Below are 21,514 nucleotides of genomic sequence, written 5' to 3' on the forward strand. Positions count from 1 at the left end.
TTCAGAGAAAATAAATAAGCTTTATGAGGATTTTTTTTTTAAACATTTTCAAAATAAAGCTTAGTGTAGGAATATTTGTATTATTATTTTTTTTAATTCCTTGAGGAATAAGTCCAAATTTTACAAAGAATATCCTCATAATCGTCTTTGTGAGGCAAAATTTTGTCATGTAGATGATACGGGCATGTGTCCCTAATATAATGACCACCGAACCTTGGTTGTCATTCTAAAGTAAGAGTAAATGACACACACACGCACGAGACTCTCCAAGTGCTTATATAGAAAGCTTTAATGGTCATAAAAATACTATGTCTTTACATTATGTACAAACAGCAGCTGCATGGATGTATCGATATCGATATGCATGTATGGAGCTACAGGCTTTAAGGCAACAGGCTGTGTGTGCGTTTGTGGTGGTGGTCGGTTGCCATGGAGATGATGGCACAATGCTCTTTACAGGCCGGTGTTGATTTATTTATTTTTTTTAAGACACACAAGTTCGACAAAATGACGTCAGCAGAAAAGGCAAAAAGTGTTCAGGCCACACCGAAGAAAAAAATGAAGTGCCAATATTACATGAAAAAAAAGGCAGAATTTTGGGAGAGAAGTAAAAAATATTTCAGTAAAAAATAAAAAAATAACTACATGAGAAAAAAACGGGGGAAAAAAATCATTTTACAAGAGTATTCAAAATATTATGAGGCTAAAGTTGCAATATTACAACAACAAAAAGCAGAATTTTGCAAGAATTAAGTCATAATGCTGCTAAGAATATTTTTAAAATTTTATGAGGGGAAACTTGCAAATTTTAAAGTTCTAATATTACAAAAAAAAGAAAAAAAACTGCCTAATAATTTTCAGAGATATCTATCCTCTTTTAATTAATTAAATTAATAAATTAGGAAAATAAATTGACAACTTGTAATTTTACAAAAAAAAAAAAAAAATTGGGGTCCAATTTTTTCCACAAATGGTAATTTTTGATAATTCAAAATAAATGTTGAATTTTACAAGAACATAGTGGTGCAATTATGACACTTTTATACGAGAATAATGTAATTTTCAGTCCAAAGTCCAAATTGACAACAAATAATTCACAATTTTATGACAGAAAAAAATGCCCAATATTTGGTCGTAATTTGAACTGATAATTTTGAATTTTAAAAGCAAGTATATGGTTGGTAAATTCCGATGTATTGATTTAGTTTGCATCAAATTTACGGTAAATAATATAAGAAACAATTTGGTCCAACATCAGGTAAGTTGATAAATTTGCTGATTTTCGGAACATACAATAGTCAAAATAGGAAAAATGTATTACAATATAGAAATAAAGTTAAATATTTGTTTGAAAAAAACAAAAAAAGACTAAGGTGGTGTTGACCTTTACTCACTAAAATTGCAACGTTATTCCGTAATATTACATCTTTTTTCTTGGGAAAAAAAATAATTCAGAGGTAGCCCTAACACTCATTTGCGGAAAATCGAATCCACATACATGCAATATGGACACACACACACACACACACACACACATTTGTTTGAAATAATATTCAACATCATCACCATCAGCCACTTCATTAGATACATTCTTTACAAAGCTCTGGCGTACCTAATGTTTTGACCAGCTGAGTTAAAGCTACACATAGTAACAAATGTTACTATTAAATATAACCACGTGCTACAATCACAGTCGAATTCACCCCCGCAAAAAAACAAACAAAAACACAACAACATCACATCGTAATGTCTTGAATGCTCACTAGTTAGCATTAGCGTCGTATAGCGTTAGCATGCTTCCCCATGACGTATGGAGGCGTCCTTGAAACACTACCAACAGGCACAACTACTACCGCACTTTGCATAACGGTTGACAGTTTGTTTGTTTTTTGTCTTATGTATCCTCGTTGAACTGGACTGTAACGTTAAAGCAGTTGTTTACGTAGCGGCCATGACGTCATGCATCCGCGTGTTAGCTTTGTTCTGCTTGACAAAACAATACAGAAGGTACAAACAATGCAGGCGCACCACAGGAACTCATCACAATTATTATTTTTTCTTTTCTTCCCAGATCAAAATTGCAGCAGATGTCAATTTTTTTCTGAATTTTTGCTTGATTTGCACATAATTGCACTAATTTTCGTATTGTGACCTTCATGTAGTGATAATATAATAACGTATCGTGATGTTTGGATATCGTTACATCAAAATAAAAATAATAAATAAAATAAAAGTCAGATTTGTATTATTTCCTATATTTACTTCAATTTATGAAAATAAAATCGGAATTTACAATAAACAAGCCTGCAATTTTGCGAACCTCCCCACAATATTGTGATCATTATCGTAACGTGACCTTCATATCGTGATATCGTATTGTGACGTCTGGATATCGTTAATAATAATAATAATAATAATATTAATAATAATAATTAGGGATGACCCGATCAAATTTTTTTGCACCTGAGTCTGAGTCCGAGTTTACCTAATTTTGAGGATCTGCCGATACCGAGTCTCGGTAAAGTATTAAGGAGGGGAAAGAAAAATTGTTTCCATTTTTTTTTTTTTAATAAACAAAAATAAATAAATCGTTTTGTTTGGCAATATGTTTACCTCTGGATGATTTTGTTGCTTTGTAGCCCCTAAAATAATAATAATAATAATAATAATAATAATAATAATAATAATATTATTAATGATAACAATAACAATAATAAAAACAAAATTGCCAAAAATGAAAACTGATCATTTTCTCCCGATACCAATCAGCTGAAAATGACGTGATCGGGAGGGACTCGGTTTCCGATCACGTGATTGGGATCGAGACATCCCTAATAATAATAATAATAATAATAATAATAATAATAATAATAATAATAATAATAATAATAACTTTGGGGAGTTCCTGTGGTGAAAATGCTCCCATTTGACAAGTAAGAGGAAAACAAAAGGGATCGGACGCAACCCGTACGACTTTGCCATCTGTCGGAAAGAACAAGATGGCGTCATTGCGATTTACTTCCAGCTGGGCTTTGGCGCCCCCACATCGCGAGCCTGCGCGGGCGGCGTCTGGCTGCGGCAGTAGGCGCCGCGGCTGCTCGCCTTGACGCTGTGCACCCGCCGCAGGTTCGCCCGCTCCTCGCCGGCCGGACCAGCGGACGCCGCCGCCAATCTCGTCTGCTTGACGGACGCGTGCCGACTCAGGCCGGCGGGCGGGGCGACGGCTTCCTTCTTGGTGCGGGACGACGACGCCACGGTGTTGCGGGCGAAGCTCGGGACGGCGGGGGGGCTCTTGGCCTGCGAGCCGCCGCTTTCCGACAGCGGGCCGGCGGGGACTCGCGTCTGCGCCAGGGCCCTCATGGCGGAGCGGCACATCTTCTCCTCGGGCGCCGACTTGGGGAGGTTCATCAACGGTTTTGCGCTCGGCTTGGAAGTCATTTTCGAGTTAGTGGAATCGTACGCGCATCTGGAGAGGCCGCCGCCGCCGCCGCCGCCGCCTCTCTGGGCTTTGGCGTCGTCGGGAGGTAGACTGGAGTGTCGCAGGGGTCTCGGGGTGTTTTCCCGGCGTCCCCTCGGCGGGGTGCTTTGATCGCGGGCAGGTTGATCTCGGGTTGTCTCCGCTTTCTTTTTGCTCGCCGTCCGGGTAAGTCGGCTAATCGGCACCACTTTCCGCATGCTCTGGCTCTCGCTGCTGGTTAGCTTCCGCACGCTCCCGACGCTCCCACCGGAGTCGACTCCGCCGCCGGCTTCGGCCCCCGCCTTGCTTTTGGAGCGTGCTGGTTTGCTGCTGCTTTTCTGCACTGCAAAAAAACAAAAAACAAAAAAAGGACAGTAGTACCAAATTCTTACTTTTTGTGCTCGAAAATGTTTGCTGGTAAATTGGATTTCGGACCACACACCCTCGAAAACAAAATGGCATAAGGTTATTTTCAACCAACTCATTTGCTCCCAAAAACAAAAAAATCCCAAAGACGTATTTGACGGGTTTTTGTTGTTGTTGTTGTTTTTTATTAGAGCATACAGAAGGCTTTGATGCAGCCTCCTAACTGCAAAGGACGGTTGCAGAAATGGTAGTTATTACACAAACAGCCAGCAGTTGGCAGCACACCAAAGGAAATCAAGCAGGGCCATCTTGAAAAAAAAAAAAAAAAAGCTCAATTACTCACAATTCTCAATAGATTTGTGAAAATTCATTAAACTTATCTATATTCTAATGATAATTGCTGCAAAATGGAAACAGATAGAAATATACTTTTTTTTTCCCTGATGAAAGAAGAGACTTTAATCTTTCTTTCGATAAGTTCCATGTTTTTATAGCAATTGAACACAATATTCGGTGGGCCTTGCAAAATCAGTCAAAATTCAGTAAAATAGCCGGTAGCGAACGGGATTGCTTCTGTGAAAATGGCTGGGAGCGAATTAGATATATACCTGGATTATCTGACTAGGGATGTAACGATAACCGCGATATCATGATATCACGATATTAAAACTGCCACAATATCTTGTCGTCGTGTCACGATATTAAGAGAAGCACATCTGTTAAAAAAAAAAAAGATTTCCATTTGTGCAGCTCTAGCACCCTTTGGTGGCTTGGTGGCTATTTTTCTTTTTTTTTCTTTTCTTTTTTTTTTTTTAGCGGTTTCATTTTCCAAGGCATGTTTTGGCCCTTCTATGTTTAAATATGCCATAATGTGGACCTAATACGCTTGTGAATTGAATCAATATGTGGTGGAACTCGATGTGTGTTTACATTAGCAAATAACTTAATATAAGAAAACTCAATTTACGAAACCCCAGTTCAGGGCCTTTGATGTTGGTTAATGGTGAAAGGTGGAAATTGTTTGTTTTAAGTCTCACAAGTACTTCAAACTGGCTGTTAACACTCAATGCCAAATAAGATCATTAAGTAATACCTATCTTAAAATAAGCAGAATGATCTTGTCTGACAATTTCATTTTAAGTAAAAATAACTTGTACTCAACAAAGGGTTGGATCAAAAGTTAGTTAAATTATGAATCAAAAATGGGCCAATCTACATTACGGGTCAATTTGACCCAACTTGCTTGGTTGTTTGATATAAAATGACCCAATTTTTTGACTCAAGTAAATAATCTAACACATTTTATATGAGTCGAATTACACAAACGACCAATTTCTTGACTCAAAGTTAAGTCAAATTGACCCATTTTTGAACCATAGTAGAATGTGTCAAAGCAAAATAAGCAAATTTAGGTTCAATGTAAGAAATTAGATCTTACTTAAGATTTCAGTTTTTGCAGTGTTCGCAAGGGCGGTGTCCAAGCTTTCGGTTCCCCACTCGGGCGGCGTCGAGGAGGCGGCGTCCGCCGTTCTCGGTAGCGACGACCCCCCCCCGGGCGGGACGGAGTCCGAATCGGCGGACGGCGAGCTCTTCCCGTCTTTGTCGCTCGCTCCGGTTTGAAGTCCGTCTTTGGAAAGGGACGAACTCTCGACTTCGGAGACGTCCAGCGCGACGGAGCAGTCCGCTTCGGTGGCGTCTGGGATGAAAAACGCCGGCTTCCGATTGGACGACGGGGTGTCTAAGGGCAAGGGGGTGTCGCAGGTTGTGGAGGAAACGGAACTTGTCCGGTCCTCTTGCGTCAAAGGGTCGACCGCGACTCCTGGAACCGTATCCGGAGCCCCGCAAGGGGGTCGCCTGTCTTGTTCCAGATCCGTCAGCTGGACGTCGCCCTGGTCGGCAAAGTTCGGACTCTGGAGGTGAAACGCTTGCGGACCGGGAACCAAAGTGTGTTTCTCGATGTTTACGTTCATCCGCCTGCCAAATGAACCGTTGTTGTTGTATCGGTCCTCGTCGGCGTTGGAGGAAAACCTGGCGAGGGGGCTGATGGGTTCGGTTTCAGCTCGAGGCGACGTCAGCTCTCGGTTGTCGATCCAAGGGGCGGGTCTGCGCTGGAGGGCGCGGCCCGACCGCGGCAGGCTGTTGAACTTGTCTCCGAACAGCTCCAGGTAGCCGCGGAGCTCCCGGTCGGCGACGGACGTCAGCGTGTGGCGGTGGCGGCGGGCACTGGAGGAGCGTCCCGGCGGACTGTGAGGACTCTTGGACCTCTCCTGGAAGAAGTCCAGCAGGCCTTCCTTGGTGAGGGTCTCCACGTCGTTCTCGCTGCTGCTGCGAGCGAACGCGCCGCCGCCGCCGCCTCCGCCGCCGTCGTCCGCCGACCACGCCAATCGTTTTTCCTCCAACTCCCTCAGGCGACGCTGCCTCGCCGCCTCCTTCAGCTCGCGCTCGGCGTTGTCCTGTGGGGGAAAAAAAATCAAAGCAACGGAAAATGATGTTTTCAACCCCGACAGTGCCAGCCGATTTCGAGCATTTTAACTCATCTTTCAAGGCAAACAGGATATTGTGTTCTTTTACTCCATTTACAACATGGATACCACATGAAAGATCGCATTCCATTCTTTCATTAAAAAAAATAAGTACTTTTCTACCTTATTCCGTAATCACTATTTGAAAATAATTGAGTGACATTGAGCGAAAACAGACATGCTGCCATCTGCTGGCCATAGTTAGTGGGTGTTTTGGATTTCACAACCCATTGACCAGGCGGCGCTCCATTACACGTTGCACTGGCCATAGGTAATTTGAGTGACATTGAGCCAAAATAGAAAAGATAAGGAGAAAACAAGCTTTTTGTGAAAAGACACATTTTCTCCACAACAGTGACTTTGACACTAATATTTTTTGTTTGGTGACACTCTCTGAATTAGGTTTAATGTGACAAAGGCTTTGATCGGTCACGTCGTCCTCAAACCGGCGGCCCATTGAAAAGAGATACAATGCTGCCATCTGCTGGCCATAGTTAGCGGGTGTTTTTGGATTTCACAAGTCATTGACCCGACAACACTACACTTAATTATTAGTTAATTTCTGAATGGGGGCGAGTCTTCAGAACTGGGAGGCGGACGTGCTAACCAGTCATTCTCCGTGCCGCCCTGCGTGAACGTAAAAGTAGAAAAATGTTAAACTAATAGAAATATGGCTGTCTTAGTTATTGATACAGTACTTTCATAATAATAAAGTTAAAATTAAAAAGGTACTGTAAAAATCAAGTGTGATACTGATTTGTGTTGGCATAATTGTGTTTGTAAGATTTTGGTGACAACTCGGTGCATTTTTCTTTTCATATTAAGACCAATCTAAGTAACATGAAATTCTGCACATTTTTTAAATTGTGAAATACAACTTGACCCCAGTCTCCCCAAATACATGCATTATTATTAAATTTATTACTGCAAAATATTGACGTGGACATGTTTGCTGCATTGAGATTGGAATTCTCCCACTACAGGCGCTCATTAATCATGCGTAAAAAAAAAAAAATAGTGGCATTAAAGGAACTTTAAATGAACTCAAAATGAACGCACTAATTTTAAACGTATCGCTGACGTTTCAAGTGAGAGCCCCGGACCTTGACAGCTTTCTTGAACTTGACGCAAAAGTCATGGAAGATGCGAAACCCTTCGTCCAGCTTGAACGCGTCCTTGTCCTCGCAGAAGAAGTCCACCAGCGCGTTGCCTTCTTTGCCGAGCTCCACACGACGACGCTTCAGATCCGCGAGCGTCTTGGCAGACCTCTGAAAGCATTCGGAACGTCAAGGCGGCGTTAATCTCGTTTCTTGACGATTGATCGATCGGCTGACGGACCTGCAGGAAAGGCGTCAGCTGTGGAAGTAATTCGGGGTCTCCCTGCACCTTCTCCTCGAGAGTTCGGATCCGCACGTGCAAGGACGAGAACTCTTGATCCATGTTCTCCACGGAGATCCTACGTAAAAAAAACAAAAAAAACACGGTTTTACCGCTGTAATGCTTAATCTTTTATTCTATTTGTTTTAAGTGTTTACTAAATAATGTACATTTAGAGTTTTACATTTTTACTTAAAGAGGAAGTCAACGCTAAACATTTCTTGACAGTAAAATGTTATATGTGACCTCACCTTTTTAGTTGACTTCCCCTTTAAGGTATTCTTTTTTTTAATTATTATTATTACCTCGCTGCACTCTGGATGTGGACCAGTTTTTCCGGAAACTTTAATAGCGCCTCGTCTTTTTTCTTCGCCTCCTAAGAAAAGAAGTATGTTTTTTAGCATAACATTTTGCACATGGGGCATGATGGATGGTGACCCACACGGATACTGCAGATGGCATTTGATTTGACAAAAATATATTTAGAATTTTTTTTGCCAATTTTTTGCCAAAAATGTATTTAGAATTTCTGATCAAAAATTCGTGTAAAAACACAAATTGTTGTAAATTTCTAAAACATTTGCAAGAACAAAACAAAACAAAACGTGAACTGCACAAATTATTACGTGATAATTTAAAAATAACAAAATATAAAATATAAACAATTGAAAACAAAACATAAGTAATAAAATATTAAAAATCCAAACCATATTCATTAAAAACACCTAAGGGTAAAAAATAATAATGTGTTACCATAAAAACTATTATTAAAATAAAAATTTTAAAGTGCGGAAACAGAAACACACAATATTAAAAGTAAGTAGTAAAAATGTAATGCATATACAAAAATGAAAAAATTTAAGTAAATGTAAATACCAAAGTCAATATGGTTACTTAATATGATATATAAAAAATATGTAATTGCCTAAAACCTCGTAAGTGCAAATTATATTCTTATGCAAATTATATTCTTTAAAATGTTAATTATCAACGATACTTCATTATAAATAGTGATCAAGTAAATAGCAACTTTACAAAAACATAATAGTAAAAAAAAAAAAAAAAAAAAAAAGATTATATTAAAAATGTCAATATTTGTAATACAAACAGTAAATACCAGTATGTAATAAACATGATAATTAAAAATGTAAACATTATTATTAAGAAAAAAACACAAAACTCAAAGTAATCAAATATAACATAAAAAGGTAAAAGAATTGTTTTCCATTATCAAGTAAATATGTATAACTTATTAACAAAACACACAAAAATGAAAGTAAATATTATAATAATAAAGAAAACTTTTTTTGTTTATAAGTGACCGTATTTTCAATTCCATGAATGCATAAAAAAATGTATTTTTTTTTGCTTACCATTGCGACAAAGTGCAGCAGGTTCATCCCCGGCTTGTTGGCTTTGGTGTCGGCCAATGAGAGCAGCGACGACAACTTGAAGCCCACCGCGTTGCCCGCGTAGCCTCCCTGAACAAACGGAAACCAACGTTTCACCGTTTGTCAGCTTTTACGATTTTATGACACCGCGTTGCGTCCACGTACCGCGTTCATGATGTTTCCCGCCTGCAGCACCAGATGCAAAATGGCGTGAAGCTCCTCGCAGCCCATCAACTCTGCGGGATCAAATCAAAGCGGCAACAATTGCGCATTAAAGACATGCAAAATGGAGAACGCGTTCCATGTTCCTTTCTACGTTATTGTGGTTGAATAAATAGTCTCATGTAAGCATTGGTAGTTCAGTGGTAGAATTCTCGCTTCCCATGCGAGAGGCCTGGGTTCGATTCCCTGCCAATGCAAATTGTTCCTTCAGTGGAGGCAGCCCCTTCCCCTGAAATTGTACAAGTCTGTTTTTGCAATGTATTAAAATCAATTCTTATTGTTATGGATGGTTATCGCCAATGTATCAGAGGCGGTAGCAGCTTACTTTCAAAATGTTTTTATTTGATGTAACATTATATACTGTTATTGTATGATCACATTTGACAATTCTTTATCGTTATTGTGGAGGCTGACGTATAGTTATCAAAATGTATCATTGTTATAGACTATTCCATAAAACGTCCCTTGAAAATGTTCCGCCTTGGTGGAGGTCTACAGCCCGTTGGAAAACCAGCACTAAGCATTGGTAGTTCAGTGGTAGAATTCTCGCTTCCCATGCGAGAGGCCCGGGTTCGATTCCCGGCCAATGCACTTTAGATTTACGTGACAGCAAATTCGCCTGAAGTTGTTCAAAACATTTTGTCAAAATTTTGCGAAATTGTTCCCATGTTCATTGCGATATTGAATAAAATCTTACTGTACTAATATATAAGTTGAGCTTTGTACAGTGATTGATAGTTATATCGCTAAGTGTTGTTATCTCAAAATGTTGTGGCCACAATACAGCATTATTGCAATATACCGTTTTGCTATGAATCGCTATTGCATTGGATAGTTCCAAATCGTTATCGGTTTATTGCAATGTATCATTATCAAAATAGTTATGTGTTGCAAAAAAAGCCTTTTGGGCATTGGTGGTTCAGTGGTAGAATTCTTGCTTGCCATGTGAGAGGTCCGGGTTCGCTTCCCGGCCAATGCAATTTATCCCTTCAATGGAGGTAGCCACTTACCCTGTAATTGTATAAGTCTGTTCTTGCAATTTCTTATTGTTATGGATGGTTATCGCCAATGTATCAGAGGCGGTAGGGGCTTACTCTAAAAATGTTCCAATTTGTTATCTAATGTAACATTCTCAACTGTTATCGTATTATCACATTTTACAATTCTCTCTCGTTATTGCAGAGGCTTATGGGAAACAAAATGTATTTTAATGTTTTGCGACGAATAGTTATCAAAATGTATCATTGTAATACATGACTGCGATGTTCCAAAAACTGGCTTGAAACTGTTTCATCTTGAAGGAGGCCTACAGCCCATGGAACACTAAGCATTGGTAGTTCAGTGGTAGAATTCTCGCTTCCCATGCGAGAGGCCCGGGTTCAATTCCCGGCCAATGCAATTTGGGTTTACTAATGTGACAGCATCTTAGTCTGAAATTGTTCAATTCTACTTCTGCAATGATTGTAATCGTGATCACAATTTTCAAATATTGCGTGATAATTTTATGGCGTAATCTTTTTAATCTGCCTGTAATATTGCAATAACTCTCCAGTCCAAAATGGGCGTTCAAATCTTTTACCGTCGTTGAGGTCTTTAGCCTACTGAAACGGCAACATGACAGCATTGGTAGTTCAGTGGTAGAATTCCCGCTTGCCATGCGAGAGGCCCGGGTTCGATTCCCGGCCAATGCAATTTACCTTTTCAGGCATATATGCATATCAGCACAGTCTCAATTCTGTTCTCACAACTTATTGAAATTGTTGAAAATCTTAAATGTAATGCACGCTTAGTTTTAAAATTCTCAAATGTGTTTTCTCAATGCGATATTATCAGATGTTATCATCCAGTTTTGTGACCGCAATTTTGCGTCATCACACTGTGCTGTTCTCATTTAAAAAACAAACAAACAAAACAGTATTATTATGGCAAAACATACAGTAATAATTCCAGATGGCCCTTGAAAAAATGTTTTGCCTTTGTGGAGGTCTACCGCCAGTTGGAATACTTGTACTAAGCATTGGTGGTTCAGTGGTAGAATTCTCGCTTGCCATGCGAGAGGTCCGGGTTCGATTCCCGGCTGATGCAGGTTTTACTTTTATAGGGGTGGCAGCAAGATTGAATATTGTTATTGTAATGTATTGTTATCGTCAAGTGTCGTTCTCACTATGTGTTTTTCTGCCACATCTACGGCCTGCAAAATGCAAAAATGGTCCTCTTAGCATCATGCAAGCATGTGATCAAATATCAGGTGTGAGCACACTTGAAAGCAGACACCACACACACACCTCGAGTGGCCACTCTGACCACATCGACGTCGTGACTCATCAGCGCACAGGAAGGCACAAACTCCTCACCGAGCACCATCGCCTCGATGCGCACCTCCAACCTGACGCGAAACAAAAGACGATGATGTCACGACGCTTCATTTGATACACGTGCTAGTTCATGTCAATATCACAATCAACCCTGAGAGTAAACAAATTGTAGTAATCCACCCTGACAAAAAAACAACAAAAAAAGTCAAAGACTCCCGACTCACCGAGGCACCTGGATGAGCAGGAACATAAAAGAATCCGCCAGCGTCAGCTTGTCCGGGTCGCCTCGGAACGCCTGCAGCTTCTTCACCTGCGGAAGGGGAAAAGGGAGAAAGTTTTTCCCCTTTTGTTTTGTTGTCGGCGGCGTAACCGCGGTTCGACGTGCTCCAACACGGACCTCGTCCGTGTCGGGCAGCAGCTTGAGAAGGTCTTTGAGGGGCTGGGCTCCGTACGTCCCGCCGTGTCCTCGCCGTATGTCCTCCACAATGCAGCGGTTGGACCTGAAAAGGGAGGAAGGACGGTCCACAACAGGTGTGCCGCTTTGAATACGTTCGCAAAAGACGCTTTGTTTACATACGCCAGCTTGTAAAGAACTGTTAACAATACACAGGAAGCCGTGAGGGGTTCATGAATGAAGAACTCGAAATGAACTAGCGAAAAAAAGACTTTCTTTTCAATATTTTTCTTTTTTTTTTAAATTGATCTTGAGTGACAGAAAAAGTGGCTCCAAGTTTCTCTGCCAATGATGTGTGCATCCACACTGGATTAACATTCCAGTCGAATATTGTGTGTAACACTTACGTAATCTGATTTTTTAATCTAATCAAGGGAAAAACAACAGAAAAGTGACAAAACTCATTAACAAGCACATATTCGGACACTAAACCGCCTAAAGAAAAAAAATATTTGTGCTTAAAAAGTGTTTGACTGGCTGTTTAACAGGAGACAGGACTTACTTCTTGAACTGCTTGAGGAAAATGCCCACGTTCATTCCCCTCTTGGAGTCCAGGATGCTGATCTGCACCCAAACACAAGGGGGCAACATGTCAATGAGCAAACAAGAAGTCTGAATAGGTTGCAGTTTGCATGCCAGGCCAGTAGATGGCAATGTCGCTTTCTTCTACACTTGAGACCTTTCTTTTGAATGCCACCCATTGCCTCTTCACAAATAAACACCTTTCCTTAAATAAACGCCTCCCTTCAAACAGCCTCTCCTAAAATAGACGGGACCCTTCCTCAAATAAGCAACTCTCCTAAAACAAACACTGCTTTTTACACCGCTTTTTAAAGAGCCACCTCCTGAAATAAACACCACACCTTAAATTAACTCCTCAAATAAATGGCTCAAGAACACATCTCCTCAAATAGACTGCAATCTTTAAATAGAGCGATGTATTTACTCAAAAAAATGACACTAAAATAGACCCCTCTCCCCAAATAAAATCTCTTTAGAATTGTGGGGAAACAGCTTGTTTTCAACATGGCCTTGGTTGATCACTTGTACTCTGCTGCCACCTGCTGGCCGTTCTTATAATTATTACCATTGCTTCAACCATTCTCTGCAGTTGAGAGGCTGCATCAAAGCCATCTGTATGCTCTAACATAAAAACAAACAAACAAACAACCATATAAATACGTCTTTGGGACACTCAAAACATTTAAAATAGAACGTATTTATACGTTTTTGGGAGCAAATGCAACCATTGCATGCTACATTAGGTATGGCAATCAATACGTCAAGCCTCACCTCTTCCTTGCTGCTCTCCTTGAACGATCGGGATCGGGAGACCCCGGCGGCCGTCCCAGTAGTTGTCGCTGCCCCCCGGCAGCCCGTCCCCACCTCCTCCTGCTGGCCGAACAGCTCCTCCACAGAGCGGACGTCGATCTGGTACTGCTGTTGCCGCCCAGCCAGCGTCCAGATGTTGGGTCTCTCGCGGACCTTCTCCTCAGGGATGGGCTTCCAGAAGAAGCTGCGCACCCGACGCGTCTTCCTGCCGGGGCGGGATACCACGGGGGGCGGCGGAGGCGGCGGAGGGGGCGGCAAAGGGGGCGGAGGCGGCACCACAGCGAGAGAGGAGGCGTCCGAGGCGGCGGGTCCGCGGCTGTGGGACTCGTTGGCCAGCATGGCGGGGCGCGCTTGTTAGCATATGAGCGCTAATGCTAACGACGTTCACACTGAAGACTTTTCAGTCACTCGGCGGGACTGGGCCGCATCCTCTCATTCTGTTCGGTTCCATCACTCAAGGGGGGGACCACCCGCAGGAAGGGGTGGGTAGCAGCCATCGGGCAGCACTGCAAAATGTGGGCTGAAAAACAGGAAAAATTATATTAAGAATATATTAATATAATCAAAATTATGTACCGTAAAAACAAGAAAAACTGACTTGGCAAAACTAATAAATATAGTCACAATTTCTGAGAGTGAAAGTTAAAAGTGGGAGTCTGTATATGTTGTCGCCCACAATCATCACACATTAGAGCAAACCCGAAGCAGGGGGGATGGATCAAAGTGGTCTAGAGGGATTCAAAACCAGGGACATGGTCAAATCTCTCTTTTTTTTTCCAGTTTCTGAAGAGCTTTGAAGTCCAGCTCTGGTATGTTGAAAATTATGACACATGCTTGCATGGTGTACTGTACAAAGCACTATAACATTAATACAACATTGTGGTATTATGGTATATGATTCTCAGTAAAAACGATGAACCGTTCACTGACTGTGGAAAAAAAAAAAAATAAAAAAAAACGAGCCAGGAACAAAAGTACTCAAGTGTCACAAACCCATCCGACACTCCCATCAATCCTGTCACACGAAACCTTTGTTGCCACTTTCAAGGCAAACTAACAATGGGCCGCAGACCGACGTAAATCAACCATTTTGAGTTTGTTTTTTCTCTCTCTCTCCTCAAGCTAAAAACATTAAGTCGTTAGCGTCAAACATGACAACAACACAAGCGTCAATATCAAGTCTCGTTAGCCGCCCGACACTCTGGTACATGATTAATTCATCAAGCTCATGTCTAATTCACCATCATGAAATCTGACCTTCCTTGTGAGCCAGTGGCTAACATTAGCTTGTGGCTAATTAAGTCCTTAAAGTGATGCTTGTGGATGTTTGCTTTCAATGTGGAATTCTGTGGCTAAATGCTAATTCTTGGTTACATCACAGCCCATGCTTCAAGTCGAAAGTCTCAAGGAATTATTGTGGAAACTGAACAGGAAGTTTTTTGGTTTCTATCAGTAATTTCTTACACTAAGATGGATGGTAAAAAAAAACAAAAAAACCCTGACACTAGTTTCACCAATCAACATAAAATTGGGCAGAGAAGTCAATTATAACAGAACACATAAAAAGTCTTAATGATATATTCCAGGAAGTGAACAGGAAATCGGCCATTTTGGTTTGAATCAGCCTTTTCTTACTCAGTACCTCCCATTGGAAAATGTGAAAAACTTAGTCCCAGACACTAGCTTTACAAATCGACAAAAAATTGGGCGGACAAGTCTATTACAGAAACGGCGCAAAAAAAGTCTCAAGGAGGTATTCAGGAAACTGAGCAGGAAGTCGGCCATCTTGGTTTGAATCAACCATTGACTCAACCACTTCTTACCACATGCATCGTAACCTCTCCAGAAAGATAGAAAAAAATTATCCCGTGACACAAATGACACTAAATTGTCATCAACAATTTTTTTTCTCCTCTTTGAATGTAAAGTTAAAAACCAACAGTATCTCAGTCCCGGTTTGTGTTACGTATGAAGGTCAAGGTGCCTTTCATAATCCTCCCGTCACTAACTTCTGATTTCCCCCGCCGGCCAGAGGTCTTTCAGCGACACCGCGGGGGCAAAGTCGTGCCTTTCAATGGGACATAACAGGATAAACCTCCCGTCTCGGTCGCCGTGGGAACGCTCGTTAGCGGAGAGCTGTCGGAACGTTTTGTTTTTCATCCCGCCGACCGCCGTGGACGGCAAGATGGACGCCCAGGTTACTTACTGGACACTTGATTGGCTACACTGGTTCTTATGTAACACTCATATTCACCATGGAAAACAAAGACCTGTGTTATTGCAGGAATCCTGGATTAAGAGATTACAGTAGCTAAGAGTTAAGAACCAGACAGGCGTGAAGTAATTCCCGTCTAATGTTCTTCAGGGCAATTCAATTCACCTCAATTTAGTCCCCGATGAGACGCTCTGCTGGCCCACAATTCATCAATGTGACTAAAAATAGAAGACGGTGGACTCTCCTTTCCTTCCATCACCGTTTCAGAGCGACAGGCAAAAAAAAAAAAAAAAAAATCAACTAAACTTTTAATTCACTTGTGGGACATGCCAAAAAAATAAAAAATAACCAGATATGGCGATCCTCTACATCTGCTGTGGTCCCATTCCTACTGACTGTACTACACCCTGGTGAGCTTAGCACTAACGGGCTAATAGCGTTTTGGATAGCTACAGACATTAAATGAACGCAGTGTTGGCGCTAGGGATGCAACGATAACGGCAATATCGTGATATTAAAACAGCCACAATATATCATCGCCGTCATGTCACGATATTAAAAGCAACACATGTTAAAAAAGGCATGTTCATTTCCATTTGTGCAGTTCTAGCACCCTCTGGTGACTAATTTTATAGTGTATTTTAATTTTCACAAGGCATGTTTTGGCCCTTCTATGTTTAAAATCCACACTAATGGTCAGATGAGGGGGCACGAAATATGCTTGTGAGTTAATATGTGGAATATTCAATGTGCTTGCATTAGAAAGTAAGTGCCTCAATATTAAGTGTTATTAGGTTGTTTATAAGCATTGCAAAAGCACAATATTGTCTCTTTTTAGAATAAGCTCTTTTTTTTTTTTTACAATATTGTGATCTTTTTTTTTTTTGTATCGCCAACCTCCCCGCAATATTGTGATAATTATCGTATCGTGACCCTCATATAGTGATAATATTGTATCAAGATCTTTGGAAATCGTTACAACCCGAGTTAACGCTAGCCTATTTGGAGCCAGATGGCAAATGTTGATGCTCTACCATGAAATAGTGTTAGAAGATATTTACATCCAGCACCAGTAGGTCCCAATTGATACAAAATCCCGCACACATGATACATTACACACCAAAATCAATGAAGAACCTATGGTGCGATATGCACGGGCCGTCCGCCATTTTGTATCAAAGGCGTTGGAAAAGTGTCGGGGTTACGTGTTTGACATCTATTAAACACGACACAAAAAGGAGAGAAGACACTCAGTTCAGGGATCGCGAGGAGAGAGGAAAGGAACTGACTGACACAATTCACTCCTGCACTCTCTGAAGATTCCTCTCCTCACCCTCTCTATTCATTTGCTTTTCCACGTCCTTTCCACGCACCTAGTTACATGGGTGTTAATTATTTGCTAAGAACAACAAAAGTGCCCCTGGCGAGTGTGAGTCTGGTTGACACAAAAGCCGTGCTCATCATGACAGGACGTATGAAAATCAAAACAGAAGCTAACAAAAGCGTCAGCCGAGTTTGATTATTCAGGATGAACACAAGTGTTAGAAAATAATCGCATCCAAAGCCAATTTGGCACGTATGTTCATCATGACAAGATACATGAAAGTTAGTTAGCCCTTTTGTTTTTAAACTGCTGTTTTCTGTGGATTGGAATCACTTCCAAGTATCTCTTCTGAGTTTTTCTTTTGTGTCTTTTTAAGGGACAAAGGCTGACTTGAGCAAAACACAGTAACTAGCAATACATGACATATTACATTTTGGTATCAACTTGACCAACACTGAGTGTAAATGATTCATACGCTCAAAATCGGAAAACCTGAACAAGGGCCACGACTGGACACCGTCTGTCAAGCTGCGGATCAAAACCAAACAGCAACTCTTGTCTCGTTTTTTTTGTTCTTTTGTTACGGTAGAGTTACGGCTGATGTTTCTGGCCCGCAGCGGCGCGGCCGACTCTTGTGTGTCAACCTGAGCAATTTGATCCGCCGCCTAACCAAACGAAAAGGCAAATATGTCGCTAACATCTCGGGGTAGTTTGTTTTGGCCCGGCCTTAAGCCGACACTTCCGCAGGTGCCATTATTTAAAAGGTGGAGCAGGTGCTGGCGTCGCTACGGAGACGGGATTCGGGAAAGGGGGCGGAGGGAATGCAAACATGTTTGTGTGCCAGCCACCCGCTAACCCCTGAGGCCACCAAGATACTCTTGAGCATAGGGAACATAAAACACAAAATCATATAGTCACAGTGAGACTGTTCAATCAGTCGAGCGGACACGCTTTTGTCAGCCAATTTCAAAAAGTGAGTTTAGCTTTTTTTTTTTTTTTTAATGAATTGGCAAAAATTTGTGTGTGTAAAATTTTGAGAAAAATATTCAATGAATGCAACATTTTGTTGTTGTCACAAGAAAAAAAAAAATGCAGCGCACACCAAAATGCAACAACACCCAAAAAAATAAATAAATTAGAAGCGTGAGAAAAAATGTCAATGTCGGTTGAGCGTAAATCTTGTGCGCAAACAAGCAGATAATGAGGGGAATAAACAGAGAACCAATCAAACCTGAATTTAAGCAGCTGTTTCAATTAATTGCAACAATTTTTGTTTGGTAATGGGTGGGATATCTTTTGTTACATTTAATTATCAGTTATAGTGACTAGGGAGGTAACAATAACGGCAATATCGTGATATTGCGATATTCAAACTGCCACAATATATCGTCGTCGTCATGTCACGATATTATATGTGTGCTATATGTGTAATAATTATATGTGTGCAGTTCTAGCACCCTCTGGTGGCTAGTTTTTTAGTGCAGTTTAATTTTGATATGGCATGTTTTGGCCCTTCTACGTTTAAAATCCACGCTAAAGGGATGAAGGGGAACGTAATTTGCTTGTGAACCGAGTCAATATGTGTAGGAACTCAGTGCCTCAGTATTCATATATATATTTTTGTATATAATATTTATAATATTTTTCATTGTTGTATTGTTTTTTATGTATGAGCTCTCTTTTTTTTTTTTTTTTTTTTACAGTATCGTGACCTTCTTTTGTATTGCCGACCTCCCCCACAATATCGTGATGTTTGGATATCGTTACATCCCTAATAGTGACTAACAATTGAACCTTGGCGCAGATCCTCTTGTTTGACCCACTTTTAACTTTCACCGACCAACTTTTAAAACAATTTATCGTAGCCATCTTTCGGGCGGCAAAGGTGGGCTGTTTAATTTTAAGCCGTTTATCTCAAAAGAACCACATTGGAAAGACTCATTTCCAGGCTATAAAGAACACTCGAGTGGACCCTGCGTTGGCAGCGACCATTCAGCCGGCTGCGCCGATCCCACACAACTAAATCAAGCCCCCCACCACCACCACCACCCGAGAATCTTCCTCGGTGGGATGACGTCAGAGGAATGAGTTTTCCATGTGAGTCTCAGCCTCCACAGCAACCACCCAACCTCCACCCTTACCACCCCCCGCCCAAGTGACCCGACCTGGGGAGGGTTTTTTTTTTTCCCCTTCTTCTTCTTCTTCTTCCACTGGGGTATTGTTCCGCACACTTGAATGGATTGGCCTCTAACTCATCTCAGCAGGCATAATAGTGTACAAAAGCCAATGAAAGGCTGCCTCACAAACTGGCGCAGACTTGTAAAAACTTTTAAAAGGTCGCGCTAAGCTCTCAGACGACAAGCTAGCTCGCTGCAAAAAAAATTACAAAACTAACAGAAAATCTTTGTTTAAAAAAAAAAAGTAATTACATGAATCAGGAAGGGAACATTTGAGCCTTTCTTGGTGGAAAACCACATGAACACACTACCTCAGTAACTGCATGAACAAAGAAATTAACATTTGATCCAAAATAAGGCTAACTTTGCATGAAACAAAAGCTTCACTAGAGGCTAGCCACCTATGTCGGACCCGATATAATTAAATTTGTACATTAATTCATCAACTCAACATTAATTATAGAGCATTTTAACAACAGCGTATGATTGAACAAAAAACATAAAGCACAATAGCAAAACTAGCCTACTTCCGAATTAATCAATTGAACTGAACTTTTTAATGAAGAAAAGATCGCCAGATTGTAATTTTTTACAATCAGCTAACAATAATAAATGGATAATCACTAAATTTTGCATGAAACCAGCATCAAATGTTGGATCAGATGTAACATATTGCACTTCCAGACTTAAATAATTTCACTTACTTTTCGAAACAAATTTTAGTTTGCAATTACACTTTCTGAAAATGTGGAATAAGTTCACTCGAGAAAAGTCACAAAATCTTATTATGCTACCTATTACAGGTGAAACAAACATACAAAGGTAAATTCATGTATTAATCATTTGGAGTTTTAATTAAGACTGCAGTTTTTTTTTTTATCATTGCTAATTAATGATTTTTAATTGATTATAATGAAAAAATATATATAATAAGAACAGAAAGTACAAATACAATAATTATTACTAGTAAATTATAACATTAACAATAACAAGTGAAAAATACTTTTTTTTTAATTTTTTTTTTTTTTTTCCAATTGTGGCTGTTTTTATGCTTCAAAATTTTGGCAGATCAACACAAAATATCCGACATACGCAAATCGTAGTGTAAGTTAAAGCTACAAAATTAGACAAAAAAAAAAAAAAAAAGTTGGTACAAACTTGTGCATTTCTTTGCAATTTGTTGAAAAACTCCAGGGACACAACCATAACAAATGGGCCAAATATCTAATGCTGTAGTTAACTACTTACTTTATTACTACTGTATTACAGTAATAAAGATTGCCCCCCTCCCAAAAAAAAAAATTTAAATGTCAATGAGTGCAACAGATTCTGAGCCCCAAAGTACATAAAACTATATTTATGATGTCATTGTGGACCTCCACTGCATTGCAGAACCTACCTCACGGTGACCTTAGTGAGTTGACTCCGCAGGTCCAAACAGACAGCGATGGCTGACGCACACGTTTGGCCCAAAAAAAGGCACACTGAACCGGCTGCGAACACCACAAAGCACTTGGTGGCAACCTGTCCGCATGAGGCTCCCACAGCCGTACATTCAAAGACACACGCCGGTGAGGCGAGGCCTCACTTACCGGGGTAAGGATGGTTGGTTTCGGTCGGGACACGTAAAAAGGATAAATACAAATATTCCGCTCCGGCGTCGTTGGACTCACAGCTGGTGGCAGAGGGGGACTTGCCAAGGGGAAGAAGACAACCTGACTGCCGCCGCAGAGCGTAGCGTGCGGGGGAGAGGGACGGAGCTACGGAGCTCTGCCAGCCAGCCAGCCAGCAGCCAGCAGCCAGCTGCAGCCTGTGGACTCACTCACTGACTGCGTGCTCGTGCTCGAACATAACGTCAGGTGGAGGGGGCGCGTTCACGAGGACAGAGGTCACGTGAGAGTTTGACGGAATGGGCGGGAAAACAAAGCAACCTATCTTGCGTTAGTTAAAACGATTAATTACAATTACGTGAGATAAAATACTGATATGACAAATGTTTAGCTAGCCCTACAGTAGCTATATATAGTTAGCTAGCAACTTTCTTTGGCAAAAATGTTACTTCTGACAACAATGTTGACATTCTAAAACAGTATGCCAATTGTCAGCAAAGTCAAAATGGCGGCCTTACTCGGTGAAAGTACTTACTTACATCGAAAAGCATTGGCCTTTGAATCGTAATTTCATTTGTGAAGATTATTTTTTATTTCAAAATGTTGTTTGACTAATATAACAATCTGCCTAACTTGTATGTTGGTCACGGGCAAAAAGTAAGAAGAGTGAAATGGCAGCCAACTCTTCACATCCTAATACAAATTTGAATTGCGGTGTCAGTTTGAAATCTGACGCACAAATAACATCACAA

The 21,514-nt window shown here is 40.8% G+C and overlaps 1 protein-coding gene and 5 non-coding genes across 7 annotated transcripts; 5 read left to right on the top strand and 1 right to left on the bottom strand.

Annotated features, from left to right (window-relative positions):
* Positions 1-312: 312 nt before the first annotated feature.
* On the bottom strand, positions 313-20,953 carry fhdc1 (FH2 domain containing 1). Of its 2 annotated transcripts, XM_077525380.1 has the most exons (14): positions 20,745-20,953; positions 20,552-20,645; positions 13,398-13,956; positions 12,607-12,668; positions 12,048-12,150; positions 11,875-11,960; positions 11,621-11,721; positions 9,279-9,349; positions 9,096-9,203; positions 8,028-8,098; positions 7,684-7,801; positions 7,449-7,613; positions 5,262-6,276; positions 313-3,800 (listed from the first exon to the last, which is right to left on the bottom strand). In XM_077525380.1, the coding sequence occupies exons 3-14, from the start codon at positions 13,773-13,775 to the stop codon at positions 3,016-3,018; spliced, it is 3,063 nt and encodes a 1,020-aa protein (XP_077381506.1). In that variant the 5' UTR covers positions 13,776-13,956; positions 20,552-20,645; positions 20,745-20,953; the 3' UTR covers positions 313-3,015. The 2 variants fall into 2 exon arrangements, with proteins under 2 accessions (XP_077381506.1, XP_077381508.1); XM_077525382.1 differs by lacking the exon at positions 20,552-20,645.
* trnag-ccc (transfer RNA glycine (anticodon CCC)) lies at positions 9,462-9,532 on the top strand. The gene has a single exon. It is a non-coding gene; the product is annotated as a tRNA-Gly (tRNA).
* Positions 9,856-9,926, top strand: trnag-ccc (transfer RNA glycine (anticodon CCC)). Its single transcript has one exon. It is a non-coding gene; the product is annotated as a tRNA-Gly (tRNA).
* trnag-ccc (transfer RNA glycine (anticodon CCC)) lies at positions 10,663-10,733 on the top strand. The gene has a single exon. It is a non-coding gene; the product is annotated as a tRNA-Gly (tRNA).
* On the top strand, positions 10,956-11,026 carry trnag-gcc (transfer RNA glycine (anticodon GCC)). The gene has a single exon. It is a non-coding gene; the product is annotated as a tRNA-Gly (tRNA).
* On the top strand, positions 11,350-11,420 carry trnag-gcc (transfer RNA glycine (anticodon GCC)). Its single transcript has one exon. It is a non-coding gene; the product is annotated as a tRNA-Gly (tRNA).
* Positions 20,954-21,514: the final 561 nt, after the last annotated feature.

The sequence above is a fragment of the Festucalex cinctus genome, chromosome 6, assembly GCF_051991245.1.
Source record: "Festucalex cinctus isolate MCC-2025b chromosome 6, RoL_Fcin_1.0, whole genome shotgun sequence".
NCBI lineage: Eukaryota > Metazoa > Chordata > Actinopteri > Syngnathiformes > Syngnathidae > Festucalex > Festucalex cinctus.